The sequence below is a fragment of the Dipteris shenzhenensis genome, chromosome 30 (assembly GCF_047967505.1).
Source record: "Dipteris shenzhenensis isolate YYH24624 ecotype China chromosome 30, Dip_SZ_1.0, whole genome shotgun sequence".
Taxonomy (NCBI): Eukaryota; Viridiplantae; Streptophyta; class Polypodiopsida; order Gleicheniales; family Dipteridaceae; genus Dipteris; species Dipteris shenzhenensis.
Window position 1 is genome coordinate 13,824,233 of NC_141625.1, and position 26,958 is coordinate 13,851,190.

The 26,958-nt window shown below is 45.9% G+C and overlaps 1 protein-coding gene across 2 annotated transcripts in view; it reads left to right on the forward strand.

Annotated features, from left to right (window-relative positions):
* The window catches only part of SPI (BEACH-DOMAIN HOMOLOG A1), a 67,289-nt gene that overhangs the window by 23,645 nt on the left and 16,686 nt on the right, over window positions 1-26,958 (forward strand). For both annotated transcript variants that reach the window (XR_015543966.1, XM_087401875.1), the window contains exons 7-13: window positions 210-377; window positions 625-819; window positions 8,132-8,197; window positions 8,360-8,474; window positions 8,566-9,743; window positions 10,065-10,839; window positions 26,841-26,940. Coding sequence is in view for 1 of the 2 variants with exons in the window: in XM_087401875.1 (XP_087258001.1) it covers window positions 210-377; window positions 625-819; window positions 8,132-8,197; window positions 8,360-8,474; window positions 8,566-9,743; window positions 10,065-10,839; window positions 26,841-26,940 (2,597 nt within the window). In the remaining variant the exon portion in view is untranslated. The remainder of the gene's footprint in view (window positions 1-209; window positions 378-624; window positions 820-8,131; window positions 8,198-8,359; window positions 8,475-8,565; window positions 9,744-10,064; window positions 10,840-26,840; window positions 26,941-26,958) is intronic.

The window sequence follows — 26,958 nt, forward strand, 5'->3', positions numbered from 1 at the left end:
TAGCCACTTATAGCCGTCGAATCTCTGCCAGGCTGTCGTTGCTAGGTTGCTCCCCCACAAGGGCGCTGCCTGCATACACGGCTGTCGGCCTCACAAGTGTATCAAATAGGCATCCCTTTGAGAGAGAGAGAGAGAGAGAGAGAGAGAGAGAGAGAGAGAGTCATGATGGTAGTGTTAATCTGATCCAAGTATGCATATTTTGACTGCAGCCACTCAATGTTCAACCGCTGCTCGATGGGGGCCTTCTTTCATGCCTTGTTTTCATCCTACACACGGTCTTGGGTTCACCACGATTGGATGAGGGACCGCCAACTAGGCAGGAGCATCATCGACAGGGTGTTCTTGGTGCTGATTTGGAGCAGACATACAGACTTGCGGTTCTTTACCTACCCTTTCTGACTTCTCTACTTCTGTTTTTAAAAACATGTTCATCTGAAGTAGTTTTAAGATTTTTATGTTTAGAGACGGGCAAGGTGTGAGATAAAGCCTTGCATCATCTCCACCTAAACAAACTTATTGGATTTGAACTGAAGCAAACAATTAGTCAGTATTATGATGCTGTTTCTTGGTAAATTCTGGTTCTTTGTCTTCTAAAATTCACGCATTGCCTGGAGTCTTCTTCAGGTGGAAGGAAGCATAGTACATATTATGAAAGCATTGGCTCAGCATCCTGGAGCAACTCAGAGTTTGGCTGAGGATGATTCTTTGCAGCTATTGTTTCATATTGTTGCGATGCGCCCTAGCAGCCCAGTTATTGAGGATGCTGATGCGTTAAAGGCAACTTTGTGCTCTGCTCAGCTTCATCGACAGGCATTGCAGGTAAGGTGTTATGATGTTTGTGCTTTACAACCTACAATACACTTTTCACATATGTACATGCAGATGCACACATTTTTTTGTTGTTTTATAGCCTGATTGTGACCTGGTTATTAATGTAGTTATTTACATATATAGTAACATTCATACATGTATCATGCAAGTAAGTATGCATATGCAGAAAGAAAGGAAGAAAGAAAATTTATTAAAATCTTCGACAGACCTAAGTGTCTTTGAGACTGAAAAAACCAGATAACGATGAGCTGAATGAGTAGAGCCACTAAGCCGGTGCACCCAAGACTTACGAATACGAATACTAAAAGAGGCCTTTGGCGGGTATTGGTGCTGCATAGGGATGAAGCCCATGATAGAGCGTTGACTTCTGTTAACCTATGTGGACCGCTATGATCTCCTTAGAGTGGCTCTTCGTCAGACAAGTACCACTGTCACCCCTGTCGGTTGTATTCCTAGTCCAATGAACATGGAGGGAAGAACCCTAAGTCTCATCTATGCTCAACACAACACACTAGCAGGTTTGCCGTGTCTCACTTGCGCCGTCTCCCTACCCTCTAAATGGAGGTTGGCTGAGCTTCTCGATCTCGTTTCTTTGTCTTGAGCAGCTGGTCTTTGTGTTGTACAACCTCGTGAATGAAGATTTCTAATCATTTTTGACTTGGATGAATCAAGGGTTTCGTGAGGCGTTTGTATCCATGTTTGAAAAGATAGTGCTGGAAGCCTTGGATCTGATAGCACGTGGGACATTTGAAAGCGAAGTGCTCCTTTGACTCAACGTAGAGTGTAGATGCACCCTCTCTAGGTATACCCTATCCAATCTTAATACGTTATCGGTGGGAAGAAACAAGAATTGCTTGACCAAGATCCTCAAGGAGTAGGGGAGGTGGGTTTGTGTATACAATGGCATGCCGATGAAGCCTTCCTTTGATATCTATAGGCAGCGATCTTTGTAGATGCTAGGTGCTAACTAGGTCTTGTATATGTGTAGCTGTATGAGGCCCTTGTGAATGACGTGGTTAGCCTCGTGATACGTGAATGGAATAAAGGGGGCCTCAAGGCTATATTGTAAAGAAGGCAGTCTTATCCATGTGGAGTCCAAGGCTCGCAAACCATCTCCACGTATGGGTATACTAGCACATGTGGTCCCCTTGGCTATTGATGTCATGGATGCGGATAAGGCTAGCCATGGTAACTTGCATCTGTCGGAGGTCGAGAAACCAAAACCCCTAGACTCGGTGGAAGTATGTGAGCACCTGGAATGCTGTGTCAAGTTGGAGTGGGGGAACCTTGAACTTCGCCAAGACAATCTGATGTAGGACTAATTGCTTACTGCGTATTTGCTAGTAAAAGCACTTGGAGCCTCTTCACTCGAGTACTTCTAATAGATCTGGGACTTAGCATGGGCTGCCATACCTATTGGTTGGACGGACTAAAGAATCAAAGAGAAGAGATTTGGTCAAGGGGTCTTGGAAATGAGAGTGAAAACACTAACGCTCAAGCTTGGCAAATGCGGTTGTAACCTTCTCTCCACTACATTTGTGTATCATTAATGGATATCCTATTTTCATTTATCATAAGTTAGTGACTACTTGTGTGATTTCTGGCAACACGACTCCACGCCCTGGCCGATTACCTTCTACAAATCTTGTGCGCATGGTTATTCATGTTTCAAAGCTCTTTCCATGGCTGATCACCATGTATGCTATCTTCAATATTACCTCCGTCACCGTTAGCGTGACGACATTATTAAAGTGCTAGCATTTAAAAACCTTCAGTTTGTCCATGCCACCTTTAGTGTGATCTGTGATCTTGCATATCATTTCACCATCTTCAATATGGTTTACTTTTGCTATCTTCATTACGGTTGTGTTTACATCATCTAGAAATTCAAAGTTTGTTGTTCTGAGGAGAAGTATTAGCCGTTGGAGCTTCTACACCCGCCTAAGATATTTCGATATTGTTGGAACAATTGATCACTACTTGGACGAAATTCAAAGAATTTGCATGTCTGCTAAGGTTATAGAAGAATATATCTTTGTAAGACTCAAATATATCCAATTGTACAAATTCCAGCATGATTGCTCAACACACCAAGGCTCACCCCCAAAGTGTCAAGAATAAACCATGGGTATTGGAGACCCATCGGGTATTAGAAAACCCTTGTGGATGTGCGAAACATCATTAGTCTTGTACGGCATGTTGATGATTTAATATCAAGTGGAGGGTGATCTGGTAGGAAATAGTCAAATGATTGGTAACTTCACTGATGTAGAGTCCACCTCATGCACTAGCTTCCAACATCCTATCAATGGATGTGACTATCATGGATACTGCTGATCCATAAATCCGAAAGCAAAGTGCTCGTCTCACTCAACCTCCTATAGATCGTAGAGTGCAAACGTGTTCCTCCTTAGGTATGCCCTCAGCCCGTTCGATCTTAATGCGTAATTGGCGAGAAGAAACACATAACTGTCTGATTGAGATTTTCAAGGGACGGGGGAGTTGGATTCGTGTGTAACCTGATGGGTCGATGAAGCCCCTCTCCGATATCGTTAGGCAGTGCTCTTTTTGGAAGTTGAGCTTCGCAAGTTCTTCGCTAGGTGCTTACCAAGTTTCATATGTGTAGTTGAACAAGGTTTTCTAAATGATTTGGTTAGCATTGTGATTGAAAAGGAGGCAGCATGTGCATGTGAAGTCGACGATTCACACACATCTGCATGTACGAGTATACCAACACCTCTGAATGTCATGGATGTGGATAAGGCCATCCATGGTAACTTGCTTCGGGTTTAGGTCTTGGAATTAAAAGCTCTAACTTGATGGGGGTATGTGATCACTTGGAATGCTGGAGTAGGACGACCTCAAATTGAACTCAACCAAGATGATCTGGTGTTGTACTAACGGGTTATTGAGGATCATCGGTGCGAGTAATAGAACCTGGAGTTTTGCACTTAAAGCCTAATTGATCTCTAATATATCAGTGTCCCTACGTGCTAGATGGACCAAAGAATCAAAGAAAAGAGATTTGGTATGGGTATCCTTGGAATGAGAGTGGAAGCATTGGCAGGATATACTTCCTACTGAGTCAGGCTTGCATCATTGGTCTTGTTGTGAAGAACTGGACTAGAGAAAAGCACTCCTAGGTGTGTAAGATGCAACGATCTCTATCGACAATCCATAGAAGGTGAACTGCTCTCTATGTGTGACTGCCGTGGAAAGGTTGTTTCACAAGTGGGAGCATTGGTGCTCAAGCTTGGCAAGCGCGGCCTACCCCTTGCTTAGTCGGGCCTGCATACTATTACTTCTCAGAAAGGGCTATAATACAAGAAAAGGAACGAAGAACCTCCACTCTGCCCTACAACGTAGTTGTCATATCTTTGGAATTTTGTCTTTGGGTATGTTTAGGATCCTTGATCGAGAATCAAAATCTAAACTGGGGAGCTTCAAAGACCATTTCTTTTTTCTCCTAGGTTTGTTTATTTTGGAGATCACGTACTCTTAGGTATGTGTTGAAATTTGAGTTTTCCCATCCTGTTAATCGATTATTTATTATTGTTTTTAAATCTAAATAAATAAATAAATAACTATTAAAAAAACAATGGTTATAATTGTTTGCTTGTGTTTGTGTTGGTGTTTCATTTTGTTTCTTTGTATGTGCAATGGTTTATCTTTGTTTCCTTGTGTTAGCATTAGTGTTCTTTTGTATTGATATTTTCCTTTAGACAAGGAAGGCAGGAAGGGTTGTGTGCCCTTCCCCCCTCCATAAATTTCAGCCAAGAATATTTTCTGCTAAACGAAAAAGGGGAAAAGGAATAGTTGAAGGGGAAATGGCGGAAGGGGATAAGGAGAAAGAGAGACTCAAGAAGAACATAAACAACTCACAATCGAGGATGTGAACAAACGGAGCACGTAGTGGCGTACAGGTTGATAGCACTGCCACTCAGAAGGCAGCCAGCAAGGCCTCTTCCCAAGCAGCTTCAAACTCCACATCAGCTTACACATCAGCCTCATCATCATCACCACCATCATTACCTCTTGCATCCTCTGAACCATCCTTGGAGGTGACATCACCACTATCTTTGGATGTGACAGCACCAGCTGCGACTCGCAATGCCCCACACAATTTGCCTCCTTTCTCTCACCATTACCCCTAGGTCAAGCACCTTTCCCATCCTCAGTTCGTCTCACCACGCCCATGCTCTAGGTGTCCCTTCACCATCCTCCGCCCCCCATTCACACCCTACCTCTACTTGCTGCATGGTCACACGATACCATCAGAGTCCTGGGACCATGTTATCTTGGAAATATGCTTCCTTCACATGTCTCTCATCCATAGCCTGAGCCAAGAGATATCACATCTTTGTAAGGAGATGGCAGCTGCAATGACAGCCCCATGCAGTGGGTCAACAGTTGAGGCACAGATAGCTACCTTGCAATCACCCATTATAATGGGTGGATGTCGCAAAACAGGAGCTTGTGAAGCTACCGTTTCAACCACCATTTTAGAGCAGCAACAGAGAGCCAATAAGGCTCTCAATGTCAGTATGTGACACATACTGACATCCCTCGCACAGCTATCACTCCCAGAGATGACGCGATGGCTTCGTGACTTCCACATTGGGAGTCCAGGAGCATGTGATTGAGGGGGATTGGTACATAGGATGGGACCCCAAACGAGTGAAGCCTCTCATCATTCACTTCAAAGACACCTAGACCCGCCTTGTAGAACTGCATAGACGATCAGCCTTGCAAGCCCATCCAGAGGTTTGCTTAGATTAGGACCTTACACCTTTGCAGGTAGAGGAAAGGTGTACCCTTGTACAACAGCGCGATGTTGCCCACAAGGAGGGGAAGTGAGTGGTAGTGCGAGATGGGTGGCTCCTCGACGAGCATTTGGTGGCCCCCCTACATAGAGGGGTAGGGTCTATGAGATTCAGAGCATCGAGACCTCGAGTTGCCGTGTTTGGAACTGCAACGGTTCTTTATGGTCAGATCCAAGGAATTTCTCGGAGTCTTACATAGGTCGAGATAGAGCTTTTTACAGAGGGACACACCGGAGTCTAGAATGTCCTTTGTCGATAGTTAGTGGATATAGATGGGAGGCAACATACCAGGAGGAGACCCCAGAGTTCGAGGATGGGAATAGTGGCAAAATAGCATATTGATCATTCCTTATTGGGATGATCTCCATCGAGAGATGAGGTACACACGTCAGGTTCCTATGGGTTCAAATCCGACGGCCCTCCCCAGAGGACCTCTTCATTGCAGTTTGCTACTTCCCTCCCATTTTCGAGTCGCGGAGAAGCTCTCCTTGTTGGGCACTTCAATGCAAGGACGAGTACATGCCATGTATCAAATTTGGATTTTCGTGATGATTCTATCGTATTACCAGATGTTGAGATAGACGAGGCTAGGATCTCTCGAGTCTCTGTAGACAGATGGGCTCAGTCACATCCTATTGGACATAGGTAGGATACATGAGCTTATCATCTATAATGGCCTGGATTGCTGGCCCTTCTCAGGCGGGTTAGCTTGTTGTCCACATTGGGGGAGGGGGGGCTCCAGTATAGTTGACTATCTCATCGGGTTTCCTGCCTTCACGTCAACATATTATTGACTTTTCTGTCCTACCACCACCTCCAAGAGCAGACCACAGTTATCTATTTTTCAGTGTATCCACACCACACACACTACGACACCATCCACACACACTACTTAAGGTGATATACACTTTGATCACAAATTAAAACCCGAATACTGTGCACGTCTCTCCGAATTACTTAGAGACATTGACCGCATACTGCTCTTAGAGGGTCAAGTCGTCTTGATCACACATTGTCTCCATGAGGCTGCCCTACATGCTTTCTCACACACCATTCGATCCACACGTCCCCCACCTCTTGGCTCAATACCCTGCAATAGCTAGTACGACGATGAGTATAAGGCTCTACACTCACAACTTAGACTTGAAACTAAGCATCATCTTTTGGGTGAGGCAGAGACGATACGTGAGTACCGTCATCTAGTTCATCGGAAGAAGCCTTTCATCTGTTGGAATGAGGAGTTAATAAACATTTTGTTTAGTAGCAACTCTGAAGACTGCTGGCGGAGGTTCCTTGAACGGCGAGCCCCATCCCCTCACGAACATCAAACGTGGCATTCCTATGCACGTGTGCTATATGATGTTCCTAACCAACTAGCACGTGATCTCTCACATGTACCACGTCCCAATTCATGCACACTTTTCATAGCCGGTGGTGTCAAACACGTAGCCTTGAAGCTTCACAACGGCCGGTCGAAAGATCACGAGGGCCTATGAACTGGAGTCATTGCATATATATGTGATAAATATCTTGGCCCCAATCTTAATGAAGCTCTTCGACGAAGCGGTTTGCACAAGTTTAAGACTCTGAACACCATCACCTTTGTACACAAGGCAGTAGATCCCATGAGCTTGAAAAACTACAATACCATCATGATGGGATATGTCATGTCCAAGATCTATGCATCAGTACTTGACATAGAGATTAGCCTGGCCGTAGAGCTTCGAGGATTCAGAGCCGTGGGACAAGCATGCTTCCAAATAGATCACGAGACCATGGATCATATACTTACACTCAGGGGGGGTATCGAGGAGGCCAGGGCACGGAGACAGAGCCTATTGCTCCTTTGTAGATTTCCGCAAGGCTTTTGACATAGTGCCGAGAGCCTAACTCATTAGATGTCTATAGGAGGGGAGATACGATCAGGAGATCACCTAGGCAATCATGGCACTTTATGAGAGGGTCTCGAATAGGGTTCGGACAGGTGCAGGGTGGGTAGAGGAGATTATGGGGGCTTGTGAGGGACACAAAAGATTACATTAAGAAAAACATCCGACGACTATAAACGTGCACTTAGCAATCTCTGTCTCCATTGTTGCACTGTAGAAGCGCCTTGGTGCCAATATCCATGTGAGTTTGTGGAGAATGGCACTTGGATCATGATGCTCTAATTGTGCCATGTGCTCTCGACTTTGCCAGATGATAGCTGCAACCAAAGAGCGACTAGTCAATGTCAAGTGTGTGTTTTTGTGTGTGCAAGCAAACTTGAAGATAAATCGCGATATGGGTGCACACATAGGGCGTGCGTGTGCACACACACATTTTTGTTATGTCATTTGCAAATTTCTTAAACTTTAGGGATCACACACACGCGCGCGCACACACACATTCATAATGCATATATACATGTTACTTCATGTTGGAAAGAAAGGGGGAGGGGTAAATTTTTTACTAATATGGTCTGTGCGTATGTGCAGATTCTAGGCCTTCTTTTGGACAGTGATAATGGCAGCTCGGCTCAATATATTCATAAACATCAGCTGGTATGTTGTCATCCAAGATATATTTCGAACAGTTGTTATTATCACACGTAAACAAGCACCAAGGAAGACATCTTTGATAAAGCTTAATGGACTGTATGAATTTCAGATGATTCCTTTTGATAGCAAGCACTATACATGCCTGACAAGTGTTGAATCCTTCAGATCAAAGTTCTCCTCAAAGTGGTAAGGGATTTTGACAGCAGTGTTAGAGATGCAGAGTATGCTGTGGGTGTGGTAGATCTGCTGCTGGAATGCATTGAACTGTCTTGCAGACCAGGTGTGTTTGCTTAACTCTCCTCCTTCAAATTGTTTTTTTTGCTTCCGTCTATTATATGAAATGTAACACTTGGTTTGTATACATGTCACAGATTCAGGAGTAAGACTAAGAGATGATCTGCATAATGCTCATGGTTATCGCTTCCTTGTTCAGTTTGCTTTGAACCTTGTGGGTGCATGTCCTAATGATAGCAATATGCAATTTATCAGTGCATCAGAAGCAGAAACCTTGGATCAGACGGCAAAAACCAAGGAATTATTGACAGTGAGCATTAGCATGGGAGAAACTAGAAATGATCCTGTGGCAAATCTGCCTCCTGTTCTCACACGTCTGCTTGATATACTTGTAAACTTGGCTCAAGCTGGGGTATCCAGAACTGAAGGCATGATTGCAAGTACAAAGGGTGGCAAGGTTATAGCTACAAAGCCTACTGCCAGTGTCAATCGTTCCTCTTCGTTCTCTGATGTGGGGGGTAGTGGAAGCAAGGATGAAAGACGGTTGGATGGCAAAGTCAGGGATATGGAGGCTGTGCAAGTGTTACAAGACATTTTTTTGAAGGCCGAGAATCTGGGGTTGCAACTGGAAATTCTGGATCGGCTCTTGCGAATTTTTGCTAGCCATCAAGAAAACTATGGTTTATGTCAGGAGCTACGTACACTCCCTCTCTTCATCCTCAACATGCCGACCCTTCCTGAAATATTGCAAGAGCGCCTGCTAAAAATATTAGAATATGCAGTGACAGTGGTCAACTGTGTTCCAGAGCAAGAGCTCCTCTCCCTTTGCTGTTTGTTACAGCAGCCTCTTTCTGTGTTCATGAAGCGGAATACTTTATCATTCTTTATCAAGCTACTATCATTCGACAAACAGTACAAGAAAGTGTTAAGAGAAGTTGGAGCATTGGAGGTCCTCATAGATGATCTAAAGCGCTTGGAGACCTGTTCACGACCAGATGCTCAGAGCCACCCAGCAAGGAGTATAGTTCATGGTGGATCATTTGGCAGGGGCATTGGGATTGATATGAGATCCCCTTCCTTTTCCTCATTAAGTGCAGCAAAGCTATCAACAAAGGCTGAGCTTTTTGAAAGCGAGAATACACTTGGTATTGCTTGGGACTGTTTGATTACAATGCTAAAGAATGCAGATAGCAATCAGATGCTATTCCGGAAGGCTAATGGGGTTTCAGCAGTACTTCCATTGTTAGCATCTCCCTCTCATCGCAATGGAGTGTTGCGCCTGCTAAGTTGCCTTATCTCTGAAGATATCAACCAGGTTGGTGCTGTCATAAATTCTTTTTTGGTTTGATGGGATCTTTGGGAGGCAAAGTTACACGTCTTTTCAGTATAAATTTGTAATACAATAGATTGAAGCTAGGTTGTGTCTGCTGAAATTCTTGAAAGGTTGAAGCTATGATATTCAAGCAGCTCTGTCTGATCTCGATAACAGGGCGGTGGGTTTTTGTCTAAGAATGAATGATATGTCATTGAATTGTTCTCCATCACATGCAACTGGTTTTTCTTGCTTAAGGTTTACTTTTTTGCCCCATCAAACATGTCGATTCATTCCATCTGTGATTTTCTGTTGACTATGCAGTCTCATTCTGAGGAGCTTGGTGCACTGATCGAGGTCGCAAAAAGTGGAGTGGTGGCAAACTCGTCAGGTCAACAAATCAGGGTGGATATTGGAACAAAAAGGGATGTCTTGTGGGCCATCTTTCGCATTCTTGGTGCAAACAATGCTTCCAAAGAAGTTTTTGGTGCAGTTACTGGCTTCAGTCTTCTTTTCACCATACTGCATAGTTTTCAAGTGGGACAAGATGTGAGCGAGGCAACATTGTCTGAATCAAGTAAGAAGGATTCAGAAAAGGCCTCCTTGACTCAGTATATGGAAGTGTTTGAAGCCTTGATCAATGTAGCGAAAGCAGCAGTAATGGGGAATGCTGTCAACAGAGGGAGATTGCACAAAATCATCTCATCACAGACTTTCAAGGAGCTTTTATGTGAGTCTGGCTTACTGTGTGCAGAATATGAAGAACTAGTTGCAGACTTGATTTTGGGTCTTGCACTAGAGAAGACACGTTTATCTGTAGGGATGACCATGCTTTTAAGCAAGAACCACTCATCGAGCTTGCTTTCTGATGGTAGTCAAAGGCGAGAAGAGGCTGAAAATTCTGTGTACAGAGTCTCAGAAAGTGATCAAGTGGCATATGATGCCGATTCAATGGAACTTGTACTAAATGCAGGAGCCATAGAAGTAATGATCAGTTGTCTACAACGCCTTTCTTCCAAGCTACAAATGAAAGTGCTTGAATTTGTGGAGAAGCTCGCCAGTGCGTGTGCTTACAACCAAGACTGCCTTACAGCTGTTGGTAAGCTTAGAGAGGCCAGATCTTAGATGATTTGTATGCTAAAGAAATAAGGTTTGTTAAGGGAAAACTATGACCCACCCACACCCACACCCACACACGCGCATGCATGCAGCGCTGCCTTCCCCGCACGTCTGCAATGCTTGCACATGCTGCCCGGGAAAACAGAGAGAGAGAGAGAGAGAGAGAGAGAGAGAGTTTATTAAAGTCTTCGGAAGACCAATGGATCTATGAGACTGTGAGAATCCTGATACAAACAAACTGTGAGGGTGGAGCTACTAAACGAGCATCCACACCAATGCAAAATGCAAAAAGCTAGTGCTAAGTTCTACATAGTGCACCTAGGCCTCCCCGGCAGGGTAGCCTCAGCCTCTTAGGGATCTAGTGAGGATTCACCTCCTCTAGGTAGTGTGGTCTTCGAGTTTTGCAGTGAGGCTTTCAGCCCCTTCATACAATTGTATTCAGCCCTTTGGGCATTCATTATTCAGTTGTACCTATTTCCTCTTTGGAGGTCCACTACATTCTCTCCCTCTGATTCTCACTCACATCCTCAGCATCACTTTGTGTATTGAATGCATCATCTTGCAGTTGCAATTAGTATTGAATAGGAGAGAGAGTGAGGATAGTCTATCTCCCACTACAATGGGTCAATTGTGAGAGGCTAGGTGGTGGCTGGTGGGGAATGTGGTGTGATGTGTGTGTAAAAGATGCCAGAGTGTGGTGTTTGCGAGAGGAGAGGGGGCTCGTAGCTTACGAAACTTCCACCAAAGTCTTGGAATTGTTACTAAGTAGAATATTTATTAATTCCTCGCTCGGGCGAACGAAAGCCTACTTCTTCCAACGGACCAGGCAACCATACTCTTGTATCGTTTTTGCCTTGCTTGGAAGGTGATGCTTAGTAGTTAAGCCTTACTCTCATCATCGTACCAGCTATTGTAGGGTATTGAGCTAACGGGTGGTGGGTAAGTGGAACGAGTGGTGTGTATGTAGGGCAGCCTTATGAAAGGAGCGCGTGATGAGAGCGGCTCGATCTTCCAAGAGCGGAATGTCCTTGAGATCTATGAGTAAGAGGGAAAGACATGCAGAGTACTCAAGGTAGAGGCTCTGATTGAAGTGGATGTCATGATATGTAGTGTGTGTGGGCAGTGTTGTGTGCGCATCGTTTGGTGGGGGATAAAGAAAAGATAGATGTGGTTAGCTCCTAGTGGTGGTGGGGAGATAGATAAGTCAGTGATATGCGGGACCAAGGCATGGGATCCCATGAGGTAGGGAGCCCCTTGTGTGGAGAGCAGCTGAATCCATCCGAGGAAGGCTACCGGTCTAGACCATTGTAAATGACAAGGTCATGTATCCTACCCATGTCCAAGAGAGCATACATGTAAGATGTGACTGGTGCTCGCCTATCTGTGGATACTCTAGATATCCTTGCCTCATCTAGATCAATATCCAGCAATTAAATAGTCATCGTGATAATGAAGTGGTACTTGACGTGTACTTGTCCTCGCGTTGAAGTCCCCCTACATGAGGACTTTTTCGCAGCTCGAGAAATCCATGATGTTCAGATGTAGGGCTGCATCATGTAGATCTCTTGCAAAGTGTGAGGTCTCTCCTTGTGTTTATTATGTGATTCTTTGTTTGGCTGTTATTATTTTCTGGTTGGTCATAATAATTCTGAAATTATGGTATCTGCTGGTTATTATCTGTTCACTGCCCTTTGGTATTCCCAAATGCCAGTTTCAATGGCCGATAGGGGCATGGCAACATTGAAATGGTGATGTTGGAATGGCAATGGAGAGAGAGAGAGAGAGAGAGAGAGAGAGAGAGAGAGCAATAATTCTGAAATTATGGTATCTGCTGGTTATTATCTGTTCACTGCCCTTTGGTATTCCCAAATGCCAGTTTCAATGGCCGATAGGGGCATGGCAACATTGAAATGGTGATGTTGGAATGGCAATGGAGAGAGAGAGAGAGAGAGAGAGAGAGAGAGAGAGAGAGAGCAGATGGCAAGATATGAGAAAGGGCTAAGAGGGTAGGGGTTGAGAGAGGGCTAAGAGGTGAATCGTGATGGAATGGCAATGCAGAATTGTGATGGGATGGCACCGGAGGGAGAGAGAAAGGAAGAAAGAAAAAGTTATTAAAAGTCATTGAAAGATCGAAGGGTCTATGAGACTGAAAGAACCTGATAAAATGAGCTGGATGGGTGGAGCCTCTAGGCGGGAATCAATACTGAAGATAAATACAGCATAATTGTGTGTGTGTGTGTGAGAGAGAGAGAGAGAGAGAGAGAGAGAGAGAGTTTATTAAAGTCTTCGGAAGACCGATGGGTCTATGAGACTCTGAAAAACCTTATACAATGAGCTGTGGTAGTGGAGCTACTAAACGAGCATCCATACCAATGCAGAATGCAGAAAATGCAAAATGACAGTACTAAATCCTAAGTACAACATAGTCATATCTCGACTATGTATATATATCAATCTTGGCATCATCGTCGACATCATCATAACCATCATCATCATCATCATCAACAGTAGTAGGACATCAGGATGGATGAGGCTGTGGAAGTGAAGGCATGAGGTCAGCAATAGAGCACTGTCGCCCCCCCCAAGGGTGCAGTCTTGGTACGTCTCCTGGTCGTAGCTCTGCGTCTGACCAGGGCCACTGTGGACCCCGTCGGTTGGGCTCCGACCCCAAACAAGGAGGGGATGTTTCCAAGTATGATCTGTGAGTCAATCCTCTGTTTGAGCTATCGGGTCACAGGGTCCGGGTCACGGTCATGTCAAGGCCTCGCCTCGTGGGGATCTATGTGATTTGGCTGAAAGAACTCCGTGGTAGAGCTCTGAGAAGTATCAGTCAAGGAGGAAGGTCAAGGAGGAAGTCTGCTCCTGTCTCCGTGCTTGGAGTATCCTATCGCGGTGTCTGAGCACCTCATGAATGAAAGCAGCCAAACATGGTTGGTCTGGGTAGGAGAGGAAACGGGCCAAAACTCCATAACTATCTCTAAAGAGGCGGTAGAAACGGTCCTCGGATCTCATAGTAGATAGGACACCTGAAGATGAAATGCTCCTTTGTCTCAACCTCCTGCATGTCGCATATGTAGTTGTAGTAGATCCTCACGGATAACCTGGTTGACCTCATGTGATTGGAGGAGAGAAAAAGGAGCATCCATGCTGTAGTGGAAAGGAGACAGCTTGTCCATGTGGAGCTCGAGTCCTGCAAACCATCTCTCTGTGCGTGCATACCAGCACCTCTGGTCCCCCCTGCTGCAACCAAATGATCTCCTGGTTGTAACCCAAATCCTGTAGGCGTCGTATGAGGCGGGCTCTCGGAATGGTGTCAAATGCCTTGCGGAAATCCACAAAGAAACAGTAAACCATCTGCTTCCATGCCCTCACCTCCTCGATGATACATCTGAGTGCGAGAATATGGTCCATGGTCCCATGATCCCACCTGAAATCGGCCTGTCCCCCTGCTTTGAGTCCTCGACACTCCGTAAATCTGTTGACCTCGGAATCAAGTACTGATGCATAAATCTTGGACATGACATGTCCAATCATAATGGTCCTGTAGTTCTTCGGGTTCATGGGATCCCTTGCCTTGTGGATGGGTGAGATAGTGTTGATGGTCTAGGTGCGTGGGAACCCCAAGAAAACAGCTTCATTAAATAGCTTGGCTAAATCGGGGCTAGGAGGTTAATCCCATATGCAATGAACTCAGTGGATAGTCCCTCATGATCCTTTGCTCGGCCATTATGAAGTTTCATTACAGCATCCTTTATCCCTCTCCTAGTGAAGAGGGTGCAGGACGTGGGGCGTGGCATATGTGATAGGTTAGGGGCTGGTTGATTTGGGATATCATAGAGTGTGCGTGCATAATGAGTCCACACCTGAGTGTCAGTGAGTGGTGGGGGGGATCATCCCTCTAGAAATCTCCGCTAGAAGTCCTTAGAGTTGTTACTGAACAGAATGCTCAGTAGCTCCTCCTTGTTCCGTTGCATGAAGTCTAGTTTCTTCCTGCGTACCGGACAACGGTACTCGCGTAGCGTCTCTAGTTCGCCGAAAAGGCTGTTTTTTATTTTGAATCTGAGCTGACAGCGTAGAGCCTTACACTCATGATCGTACCAGCTATTACAGGGTACGGTCCCAGGTGGTGGTGAGCGGGTGGTATGGGGGAAGACGTGAAGAGCAGCCTCGTAGTGTGAGCAAGTGACTAGGGCAGCGCGATCCTCTGATAGGGATATAAAGTCAATGTATGCGAGAAGTATGTACAGACGGCCAGAGTAAGTAGGTGATTGATCGTGATCAAAGTGTATATCATGGCAAGTGGAGTAAGAACTCAATGGGGTAGAAAGTGCTGTGCGGTGGGGGGTAGAAATGCTAAAGAAAAGATAGGTGTGATGAGCCCCTGGAGGGAGAGGTGCTACGGTAAAGTCAGTGATGCAAGATGTGAAGGCAGGGGATCCCATGATGTAGTCCACAACACTATAGCCTCCCGCATGTGGGCTGGAAACAAAGTGCGGAAACAAAGTAAGCTCATACAAGCCAGAGTGGGCTGGAGCGAAGGGCTCGCTAAGGCCCTCGCTGAGTACTAGAAAACACATAAAACTGAAATACTAATGTAGTACATCATATCAAGTCAAGCCAGAAAAGCCAAATAGTGTGTAACATGAGTCAGGCTTGTCAGGCGCTCAGGGCTTATGCTCCAAGAACATGATGTGGCTCCATGTATCCAGGCTCCGTGATAGCTATCTGGTGTGACACAAAGAGCTCATGTATCTGTATCTGTCAAGTTGTCTGGTGCTGTGGTGGGGGGTGTGGTCTCCTCGATCTCTGGATCTGATGGGCTATGTCAAGTGTAATGCCGCATCTTTGTCGGTCGCCTTTGAGAAGAGCTGAGATAGGTCGAACCTCAATCGTGTGCGCTCTGGTGTCCTGTCGCATGTGAGATCCTCGTGACCCTTGTCCAGTAGTGGTGTCGTGTTGACTCCCTCTACTAACCCATCTATCTCTCATGTCAGCTATCTCCTCCTCCTCACTCTCGAGTGTCCTGGAGTTGACTCTCAAATTGTGCAATCTATTTTGATGGCGTATATTCAATTCTACTTGCCTCTTATTATGTTCAGCAAGGCTGATCTTGCCTCTTTTATGTCTGAGGTGTTGGAAATCTTCTAGTGTTATCGCCATGGCAAAAAAAGCCTTCATTTGCTTCCGGTACAGCAGCCTTGTTCTCCAAAGATGCATGGAGGTCTTAATATTCTTAATATCCATCTGCACATTCTTGCTGATAAGGGAAAACTCATGCTCTAGTTTTTCCAAGGTTCTCAACCATGGGCTGCCATGATTCGTCATTTACTCTGTCAAACAATTTCTCTACTAGTTCTCTACTTCAATCACGGGAGTAGCACCACGAATCACCTCCCAGCCATTCCTTGCTAAGGCTAACAAGCAGACAGACATCTTCATTTCAAATCATACGTGAATCATTACCTTCTCTTCTCTCACTAGCCTCAGCAAGCCCCAATTCCCTAGATAGATCTAGATGCCACATGTCATCCATATAGGGCCTTCCTAATGCCATATTTCACCCCTCTCTTGGGATGCATTAAATTCTTTGCCCCTAGGGACAACCTTTGCATTAGGCCCTTGGCCTTAGATCTACCTAGTCTGGTGCTATCAGCCCTCACCTAGGACCTTGACATTAAATCCCTCCCGATCATTTACATGAAGCGCAAACACATATATTACAAAGATAGATCCTTTAAGGGAAATGTCGACTGATTCTTCCAAGGTCATGCTACCTCGGCTAGAGCGTAACAATCCTTCCCTCTTCAGACATCAGCGTCCTCGATGATAAAGTCTGGGAACATTCTCCGCAACTGATATACGGATTCCCAGGTAGCTTCGGATAGAGGCTGGCCATGCCATGCCACCAACACCGTGGGTATCTTCCAATTTCGTATTTGCATTGTTCCTCGGTCCAGGATCCTTGTTGGTTTGCGCCTTGCAATATCCTCTATCTCTTGAAACAAAACCACACCTTCGATTAGTGAGTCACCAGTATGTAAAAATTTCTTTAAGCGCGAAACATGAAAAACCGGGTGCACCTTACACCCCTGTGGCAATTCTAATTTATAGGCTACACTGCATATTCTCTTTAGAATTAACCACGGCCCACAGTATCGAGGTGATAACTTAGCACACTCTCCTGAAGTCAGTGACTTCGAGTGCGAAGGAACTCTGAGAACTTTTTCTCCTTCCTTAAATACTCTTATAGACCGGTTTTCATCCGCATACACCTTGGCTCTATCCATAGCCTGGCGGATATTAGCTCTCGCAAGTGTTAGCATCTCCCGCATCTGAACTACAAAGTTCGCGGCACTAGGCACTTTTTGAGGTATTCCAACTATAGTCGGATTGGCTGGTTTATAACCATAGTTCAGCTCAAACGGACTGAACCCGGTAGAGGAATGTTTTCTATCATTGTAGGCAAACTCCAACAATGGCAACCACCTGTCCCACGTATGTTGCCTCAATGACACATATGCCCTCAGCATATCCTCTAAAGTCTGGTTGACTCTCTCCGTCTGACCATCCGTCTCAGGATGATCCCCACTACTCATTCCCAACTCAGTCCTCAGTGTCTCAAATACCGCTGTCCAAAAATGATCGGTAAATTTGACATCTTTGTCTGACACTATGGATCTAGGCAATCCATGCAGACGAAATATATGTCTAATGAACAAATCCGCCACTTGCGGGGCACTAACAGACTCTCTAGTCGGAATTCTCTAGTCGGAATGAAGTGAGCCATCTTGGTTAGACGATCAACCACCACAAGGATAGAATCATATCCTCCTTGTGTCGTAGGCAGTCCTACAATAAAGTCCATGGAAATGCTCTCCCACTTACTTAGTGGTATTTCCAAGGGCTGTAAAAGTCCGGGTGGCTTTACCCGCTCGGCCTTACTTACTTGACACGAGAAACACCGTGTCACATATTCATGAATATGCTTTTTCATCTTTGGCCAAAAGAAATCTCGCTTCACGAGATCATATGTCTTCTCGACTCCTGGATGTCCAGCACACGGGCTATCATGGCATTGTCGAATGACTCTCTGCCTGAGATCATTCTGACTAGGTACTACAACCTTGTCATTTCTAACTAGCATACCATCCCTTATGGTATATCTTGCATAAGTTTGGCCTTTTCTGGATGCCAGGTCATCCCTTTCACTTTCCTCGGGTTTTAACACATGAGCCTTAGGCCATAAGCTCTGGACAAACTCGTCCACCTTTTGAGTTTCTCTAATCTCGGTCATTAGAGCACTCTCTACTACCGTGAAACTCAAGTTGTGCATAATGCGAGACAACACATCAGCAACCTTATTGTCTTTTCCTCTTCGGTACCGAATCGTTAGATTAAACTCCTGCATGAGCTCTGCCCACCTAGCTTGGCGGCCCCTCAAGTCAGGCTGTTTACAAAAATGTTTCAGAGTGTCCACATAAAACTCTGAACCATATAAGTAATGCCTCCATGTTTTCAAAGCGTAGAAGTTGGTGACCTGCCTTTGCGCTCGGTCCACCTCAGTGTCCTGTGACGTGGTGGTTGCATCTTGCTGTTCTCTGATCCGTCGCAGTAGTCTGTCTGTGTCTTTGCATCTCCATCAGGTAGAGCCCAATACAAAACTGATCCTGAAAGTGGATCACCCTGTTGGAATGCTGAAAGGAAAGAGTAGAGTTGACACAAAATCAGAATACTTGCTTATAGAATGAAGAAGAAAGAGGTCCTTAAGTAGGCACCTCATACAAGGTCACTGACATCACTGATGACCTCAAAGCTCCACAATCATCTCCTCAATCTGCTCCTAGATTCACTCAATCATCCTATGTGGCTTTTCCACCACCTAACTGTGCTTGTGGGCACCTAACTGTGCCTCTAGCACTCACACATAGAAACATAAGGTGTGCCTGAGGCATACACCTTGAGATATCCCAACAAACCCCCCCTCAAGGGAATGCCTCAGACTATGTCAAGGATACATCTAGTCTCATAGTTTCTCATGCCATCTCATGGTGGTCAAGGATTAATCTATGGCTAGGTTCTCATGCTAGCAAGGGTTCCCTTGGTGGGTGTAAGGTAAACAGAAAGGGATACAAACAGACCTTCCAATGGTTATCTCCCTTGCATGTACATGCACACAATGTCTGCAAGAGGTACCATGGAACAAAACATACACATGGCCTACATCATAAGGTGACCAGAGGTGTTTACAAACACACACAACACAATAATTTATTTTCATTCATTTTGGAGGACTATCCAGGCTGAGTACCTTGACATAAAAAGAGAGATTTGGAGCATACATAGAGATGAGTTTAAAATGCATAATCTTCATGGGATGCCTCATCTTGTGGAGGCAAAATATCCATGTCAAGGCAAGGTCTTACCACATGGGCAGTGTCTAGTGCCTTATAAGATGGTACTATGATAGAACAAGTGGATCTGAAAGTCATATCCTTCATGAGAACAATTATCTTGTCATCTCCATAGTTGTGTAGAGAAGCATATCTTAGGTGTCTGACCTTCATCTTTTTCTTGTACTTGGAGTCAAATAAAAATGCCATGAGAGTGTAGATCTCTGTATTTGCTTCCTTTTTGGCAACCATTGTTTTGGCAATCTTCAATAAGGAAGTCAGGTTGGCATTTTCATCCTTTGTAGCATAACAAGACATTGCTTTATGTTTTGGCTTTTCACATATTTGGCATAAGAAAGCCATGAGAGGCTCTAACCCAAGTATTGGGTAGTGTCTTCTCTCTTACAAGGCAAAAAGAACTGAAATACTTCCAAAGTATAGCCACTTGTTGTAGCAAATAGTAGTGACTAGTTTTCAAACAATGATGCTTCTTCTTACATGCTTCATAGAAGTGGATGAAATATAAACATTTTCCAATCAAAACCAGGTCTAGCAAGTCAAAACAAAATTGAATCCACACTTGTACTGAAGTTATTGAAAGCTTCAAAAAACCAGAAATGCTAGAGTAGCATTTTATGTAGCATCATCTTCAAAAACTTGTCCAAAACTGTCAAAACTGAAAAGCTGAACTTGGAGGGCTTGTAGCTCACTCTTCAAAGCAAGGAAAAGAGGGCTTTCTGAAGCAAAAGAAAGCTCATATACCAGAGAAGGTCCAGCACAGAGGTTGGACGAAATGGTGCGCACTTTTGCCCGGGAGAGTTGCTACAGGCTGAAACTGAGTTTTGACGATTTCTCCCTCGTTACTCAACCAAATGACTTGAAAAATGGCTCAAAATCTTCGTCTTGAGGTCGCCCATCTACTCCTAAGAGGGCTCAGGCAATGGCGGAGTATGCAGGGAGTATTGAGCAACAGAAGAAATTCGCTGTTTGGAGAATGGCAGCCACCACAGACGTTTTTTCTTCAATTGCTTGCAGGTGGAAGTTCGCCCATACTAGAGGAGTTTCCAGCTCAGAGGGTTTGGGCAATGGCTGTTTGTAGATGGAGAACCAAGCTCTCAAAGATTTTGGGAAGAAAGAGGAAAATGGAGAAGAAGAAGATGAAGAAGAAGATGATGATGTGGCAGAAATGGGCTCAAGGGGGATCAAAGGGCTCTGATACCATGTTGGAATGCTGAAAGGAAAGAGTAGAGTTGACACAAAATCAGAATACTTGCTTATAGAATGAAGAAGAAAGAGGTCCTTAAGTAGGCACCTCATACAAGGTCACTGACATCACTGATGACCTCAAAGCTCCACAATCATCTCCTCAATCTGCTCCTAGATTCACTCAATCATCCTATGTGGCTTTTCCACCACCTAACTGTGCTTGTGGGCACCTAACTGTGCCTCTAGCACTCACACATAGAAACATAAGGTGTGCCTGAGGCATACACCTTGAGATATCCCAACACACCCGTGAGAGTGCGCCAAACTCGTGTCCCTCCTGAAAAAGGCAATGGTAGCGCCCTTGGATCTCGTAGTAGGTGGGACACATACAAAGAAAGTGCTCCTCAGTCTTGACTTGACCCATCGTGCATAGCATACAAGTCCGCTGCCCATCGTGCATAGCATACAAGTCCGTTGCTCTCTTAGTATGCCTGTAGCTCTCCTTGCCTCAATCCTCATCTGATGGGAGGAGACTCGCATCTGTCCAATGGCAATCCTGAGTGCATGTGAGACTTCTTTGTCCTCAAGATACTGGGGTCTGATGATGAGGTCATCCTCCGATACTCTCAAGAAATGGTCATAGTAGAGTTGGGTCTTGGTGAGGAACTCTTGGTTCCCCCCTGCCCCCACAAGTTTGAAGTGTGTGAAGCTGGAGGAGGTCTAACCGTATGATGCGGCTAATCTCATCTCGCAGAATCAGCTCAGGGGGTGCATCCATGCTATATTGAAAAGGAGGGAGCCTGTCCATCTAAATGCCATTACTGGCGAACCAAGCAGAGACGCGTGCATACCATGTTGTATCAAACCCACTCTCTGCCAGTCGGATAGAGGATTCCAATGCGAGTATCGGTAGCCTCTCACGAGGTAGGTCCTAGACTCTATGGAGGAAGATCACTGTCTGAGAGGTGGCATCGATCTGAAGAGGGGTCATAGCAAACTATGCCTGTACTATCTGATGGGGGATCGAGGGCTTACTACGAATCATCCTGGATCCCATGATTATCTATAGCCGCTCAATTCTCTTCCATTTTGCTGCTGAAATATCACACCCCCAGAACGGTGCTGCATACATGGCAGTTGGTCTCACTAGGGTGTTGAAAAGCCAGCACTTCGTTGGTGGGTCCTGGAAGTGCGCCTGGAAACACTGTTGCTCTAGTCGGGCCAGAGCACCATATCCTCGTATGAGGCGTGCTCAAGCTGCATGGATCATCGTGAAAGCTGGCCCAGTCAAAATTGCACCTAAGTATGTGTAGGACTGCACAATCTCTACTGGTTGACCTCGGTAAGTGAAGCTATGTCGATGGACACTTGGTATGAGGCGTTGAAGATCATAACCTTGGTCTTCCCAAGGTTAATTGTGAGATCTCTCTCTGTGCAAAACTCCTCGAGGGCCTCCAGATGTCTCTATAAACCCTCTGCTGAGGACGACAAGAGGACTATGTCATCCGCATATAGTAGTATCGGTACCAACAAATCAGCCAGCGGTGACCCCTCGCCTCCTAGGCAGTCTATGAAGGATGTGATCTCATCAATGTAGAGGCGGAAGAGAGTCGGTGAGAGTGGGCATCCGTGTTTCACCCCAATTGCGCTCTCTACCTAGCTTGATAGGCCTCCTGGGGCGCGAACTCGTCCTCTGCCGGACTCATATAGGTTCATCACCCCTCAAATCAGAACCTCTGGGATCTGCATCTCGTGGAGTCTCCTGATCATGCAGGATTGTGGGATAGTATCGAAAGCCTTCCGAAAGTCTACAAAGCAAGCATAGACTTTTTGATGCCTCGACCTCGCCTCCTCAATGATAGCCCTGAGTGTGAAGATGTGGTCTAGGGTGGAATGCGGTCTCCGAAATCTTGCCTATCCCAGGGCACGTTGTCCATGTGCCTCTGTGTGATTGCTGATCTCTCTAGTACAGATCCATAGATCTTGGCTAGAGTGTGGCCAATCATGAGAGTGCGGTAATTCCCAGTGTCCATGGGGTCACCTGCCTTGTGTATTGGGACGATGGTAGTAGTGCTCCAAGAGGATGGAAAGCCGTGGCATATGGCGTGGTTGAACATCTGTGCTAGGATCAGGGCCAAAACCTCGTGCCCGTGTGCGAAATGCTCCATCCGTAGTCCCTCATGATCTTGTGCTCTCCAGTTATGTAGCTGACGGAGTGCCGCCTGCACATTTTGTGTAGTGAACAAGTGACAAGTGGCGGGTTTGGGCATAGCAGACATATCAGGTGGTGCCTGCATTGGAACATCATAGAGAGAGCATGCGTATGTGTGCCAAACACTCGGGTCTGTGATGGGGATAGGCGGCTTCCTCTCTGACAGGAACCCTCGTCCAATAGTAGGATCCCCTCCTTTGAATGAACTAATCACCTCGTCCATCCTATGGGTGAGGAAAGCCCGCCGCTTTTGGCGTGTCAGGTGTCGTGAGATCCTCTGTGCCTTAGGTGGTGTCAAGTGGCCAAGGGCTTGCTCACGTGTGAGGTTAGCTCTTATCTCTCTGCAGTCATCATCATACCAGGGGTTTTGGGGCATCTTTCCCATTGAAACGCGCCTAGGCCGAGTCGTAGGGAAAGATCTGATAGCTGCGTCCATGACCACTGTGGTAAGGGTGTCTGATGCATGGGTGAGGTCTACCTCGTCGCCAAGTAGTAAACCTGGGAGCTCCCGTGCCAAATGGCTCACGTAAACGGGGTCAAGGGTCCAGTCAAAGTCGACTTGTACACAAGTGGGAGTGGGGGGGGCCCTCCATGTGATTGGTGTAGTGGTGGAGATACTGAAGGATAGGTATGAGTGGTTAGCACCTAGCAGGGGAGGAGGCACAACGAAGTCGTGTACCCGTGAGGTGAAGGATAGGGGACCGAGTATGTAATCCACTGTACTAGTACCTCCGCCATGCGGGAAACAAGTGAACCCACCAGATAATGGCCATCTCTGTAGGCCATTATATATGATTAGGTCATGGATACCCCCCAGGTCAAGTAGATGCCGGGTGTATCCCGTCACATGTGATGCATCCACTGAGTGTCTTACTGTCCCAAGCTCGGCAGTGTCTAGTTCTGGTACTATGAGAGAGTCTGATGTAAAGTCAAGTAGGCCCACTTGCGTGTCACCTGTGCGTGCATTGAAGTCACCAAGAAGGAGGTTGTCTCCTAGTCTGGAGAACTCAATGAGATCATCATGTATCGTCTCATATGGGCTGTGTCCCTTTGTAGTGACTGCGTGTGAGGTGATGTATCTAGTGGAAAGTAGCACACTGCCATGTAGATTGGTCGGGTATCAGGTATTTGGACACGGACCCACATATGTCGTGCGTGTTCCTCTCTCCGAACCACTGAAGTGAGGGGTCTCAAATGTGATATGAAGAGGATGGCCACTTCTCCGGAGCCACGCACTCCACTGTCTCCCCTCATTTCCTTCCGGTGGGCTGACTCCCATGTATATCCTGCCACAGTGGGCAGTCCTCTCTCTGGACTCTCATGTGTCTCGGTGTAAAAGATCATGTCTCTCCTAGTGTATGTCTCCGAGAATCCTCCTGGGTCAGACCAGAGTGTGCCATTACAGTTCCACACTGCCATCTTGAGTTCATTATGTGCATTCATCCCATTGGTCCGACACCGTCATAACTCCCCATCTTCCTTCTCTTCCTTGGCTGGTCTCTCACGGATAATGACTTTACCATCTCTATATACAGCCAATTTTCCTGCCTCCCTTGCTGCCATTACCCGTACCATTCCCTCCCTTCTGTGCTCCTGCTGTAGGAGGGTTAGATCATCATCCAAATATATCCTGGTCCCTTTCAATGCTGCTCTCATGCTCATAATGGTGGACCTATCCATGGCATTCCGGAATTTCAGTATTAAGGGTCTCATTGGTGTTTCAGCTTTACCTACTCTCCAGGTTGTCTCGCATGTGAGATTAACCCCCATTTTAGTGAACAAAACTAGGGCATCTGCCATTGGGGTATCTCCTACCGTCAAGCCCCTTACAAGCACATTCAAGACCTTGCTGGATCTCCTTTTCTCTTCCTTTCGAGTCTCAGGGATAAACTCCTTCTTGGGTGCAACTGATCCCTTTTTAACCACTGCTGTCCATTCAAGCATTTCTTCTTTCCCTTTATTGAGTTGTTGTGTGATCTCAGCATGTTTCCCAATCATCGTGGCCTGCATTGCCGCCATCTCTTTTTTAAGAGCTGCATTCTCTGTTCTGAGTATTTCCATGGCTTTACAATTCCCCTCTGAAAGCATTTGCATATCCTTCATTTGCTGTAGTTCAACACCCAGTGAATGCATCTTGTCTTGGAGTTTTACCTTCTCATTAATCCATTCTGTTTTTTCTTGTTCCCAAGTCCTCTTTCTTGGCCTTTTCTTTCCTCCATTCTTCTTGTATTTTCCCTCCCTGCTTTTTAAACTCAGCAAGGGTCTTGTCAACATGGGATTTTTCAGCCAATAAGGCCGCATTTGTGGCCTCTAGGCCTTTGAAAGACCAAAGGGTCTATGAGATTGAAAGAACTTGATATAATGAGCTGGATGGGTGGAACCTCTAAGCGGGAATCAATACCAAAGACAAATACAGCATAATTTTGAGTAGGAAGAAAGAAAGAAAGAAAGGAAGAAAGAAAGTTTATTAAAGTCTTTGGAAGACCGATGGGTCTATGAGACTGTGAAAAACTTGGTACAAATGAGCTGTGGTAGTGGAGCTACTAAATGAGCATCCACACCAATACAAAATTAAAAAAAATACAGAATGGTAGTACTAAGTCCTAAGTAGAACATAGTCATGTCGATGGTCGACTACATATCAATCTCATCATCATCATCATCATCATCATCATCATCATCAGCAGGACATCAGGGTGGATGAGGCAATGGAGGCATGAAGTCGGCAATAGAGTGTTGTCGGCCACTCAAAGGTGCAGTCTTGGCACGTCTCCTTGTCGTAGCTCTGTGTCTAACCAGGCCTACTGTGACCCCCGTCGGTTGGGCTCCGACTCTAAACAAGGAGGGGACGTCCCCAAGTGTGATTTGTGTGTCAACCCTCTGTTTGAGCTGTTGGGTCACAGGCTCCGGGTCACGGTCATGTCGAGGCCTTGTCTCGTGGGGGTCCATGTGATCTGGCTGAAAGAACTCCGTGATAGAGCTCTGAGAGGGATCAACCAAGGAAAAAGTCTGCCCCTGTCTCCGTGCTCGGAGTATCCTCTCGCGGTGTGTAAGTACCTCATGAATGAAACCTACCAAACACCGTTGGTTTGGGTAGGAGAGGAATCGGGCCAAAATCCCATAGCTATCTTTGAAAAGGTAGTAGAAATGCCCTCGGGTCTCATAGTAAACAGGACACCTGAAGATGAAATGCTCCTCCGTCTCAACCTCTTGCATGTCACACTGTGCATATGCGCCTCTCCCTAGGTAGTCGCTCTGCTTTGCCGCTATCGATACGAAGTCTGTGTGAAGAGACCTGGAACTGCCCAAGAGCAATCCTCAGCGAGAGGGGTAGGTGAATCTGCATGTATCCTGGTGGGTCAATGAAACCCTTTGCTGTGATTTGTAAGAAGTGATCTCTGTAGAAACTAAGCTTCACTGGGAGTTCACTCGGTCCCAGCCAGGTCCGAAATGTGTGTAGCTGTAATAGATCCTCATGGATAACCTGGTTGACCTTGTGTGATAGGAGGGGAGAAATTCCAGTACCTCTGGTCCCTTCCTGTTGCAAGTGCCATAGAAGAGGGCTAGCCATGGTAGCTTGATACGCCCAGAGGTGTAATCCCCATATTTTGCACGCGAGAGAGAGAGAGAGAGAGAGAGAGAGAGAGAGAGAGAGAGAGCTCTGTAGGAGGCCTCATGGGCCTATCAAACAAAGTACAAACACACAAAAAAGTGAAAAGTACAGTGCATTTTGGCAAGAGAGAGAGAGACCTCTGTAGGAGGCCTCATGGGCCTATCAAACAAAGTACAAACACACAAAAAAGTGAAAAGTACAGTGCATTTTGGCATTTTTGTGTGGAACGCATCGATTCAAGGAGAGTCACTTATGACCCAGTCTGGAGTGACGAGTGCAAATTTGTCTGGCCTGGCTTGCTGCTGCAACCTGCATCGGAGCCAGACCTGGACCTCCTACGCCTTAACTGCATGGAGGCCTGCTGTGGGACTCGGAGCTTGGAGCTCCTGCTGCGACTTGGAGGCTTGCTGCACGCTGTGCGGGTGCTGCTGTGGGCTGCTGCTACTGCAGTAGCTGGAAGAGACTATGCGAGAGAGAGAGAGAGAGATGTGCAATTCAAAATGTGGGCTGAGTTCAGTTTTGTTAGATGGAGATTTGAGATACATTTACAATTATTTCAGGCTGTGTGAGTCTATTGCTGGAGCGAGCGAACTCTGCTTGTGGAGATCCCATACTTCTTGAACATGTCTTGAGGATTGTGGAAGTTCTTGGATCTTACAGGTATGTGTGTGTGTGCGT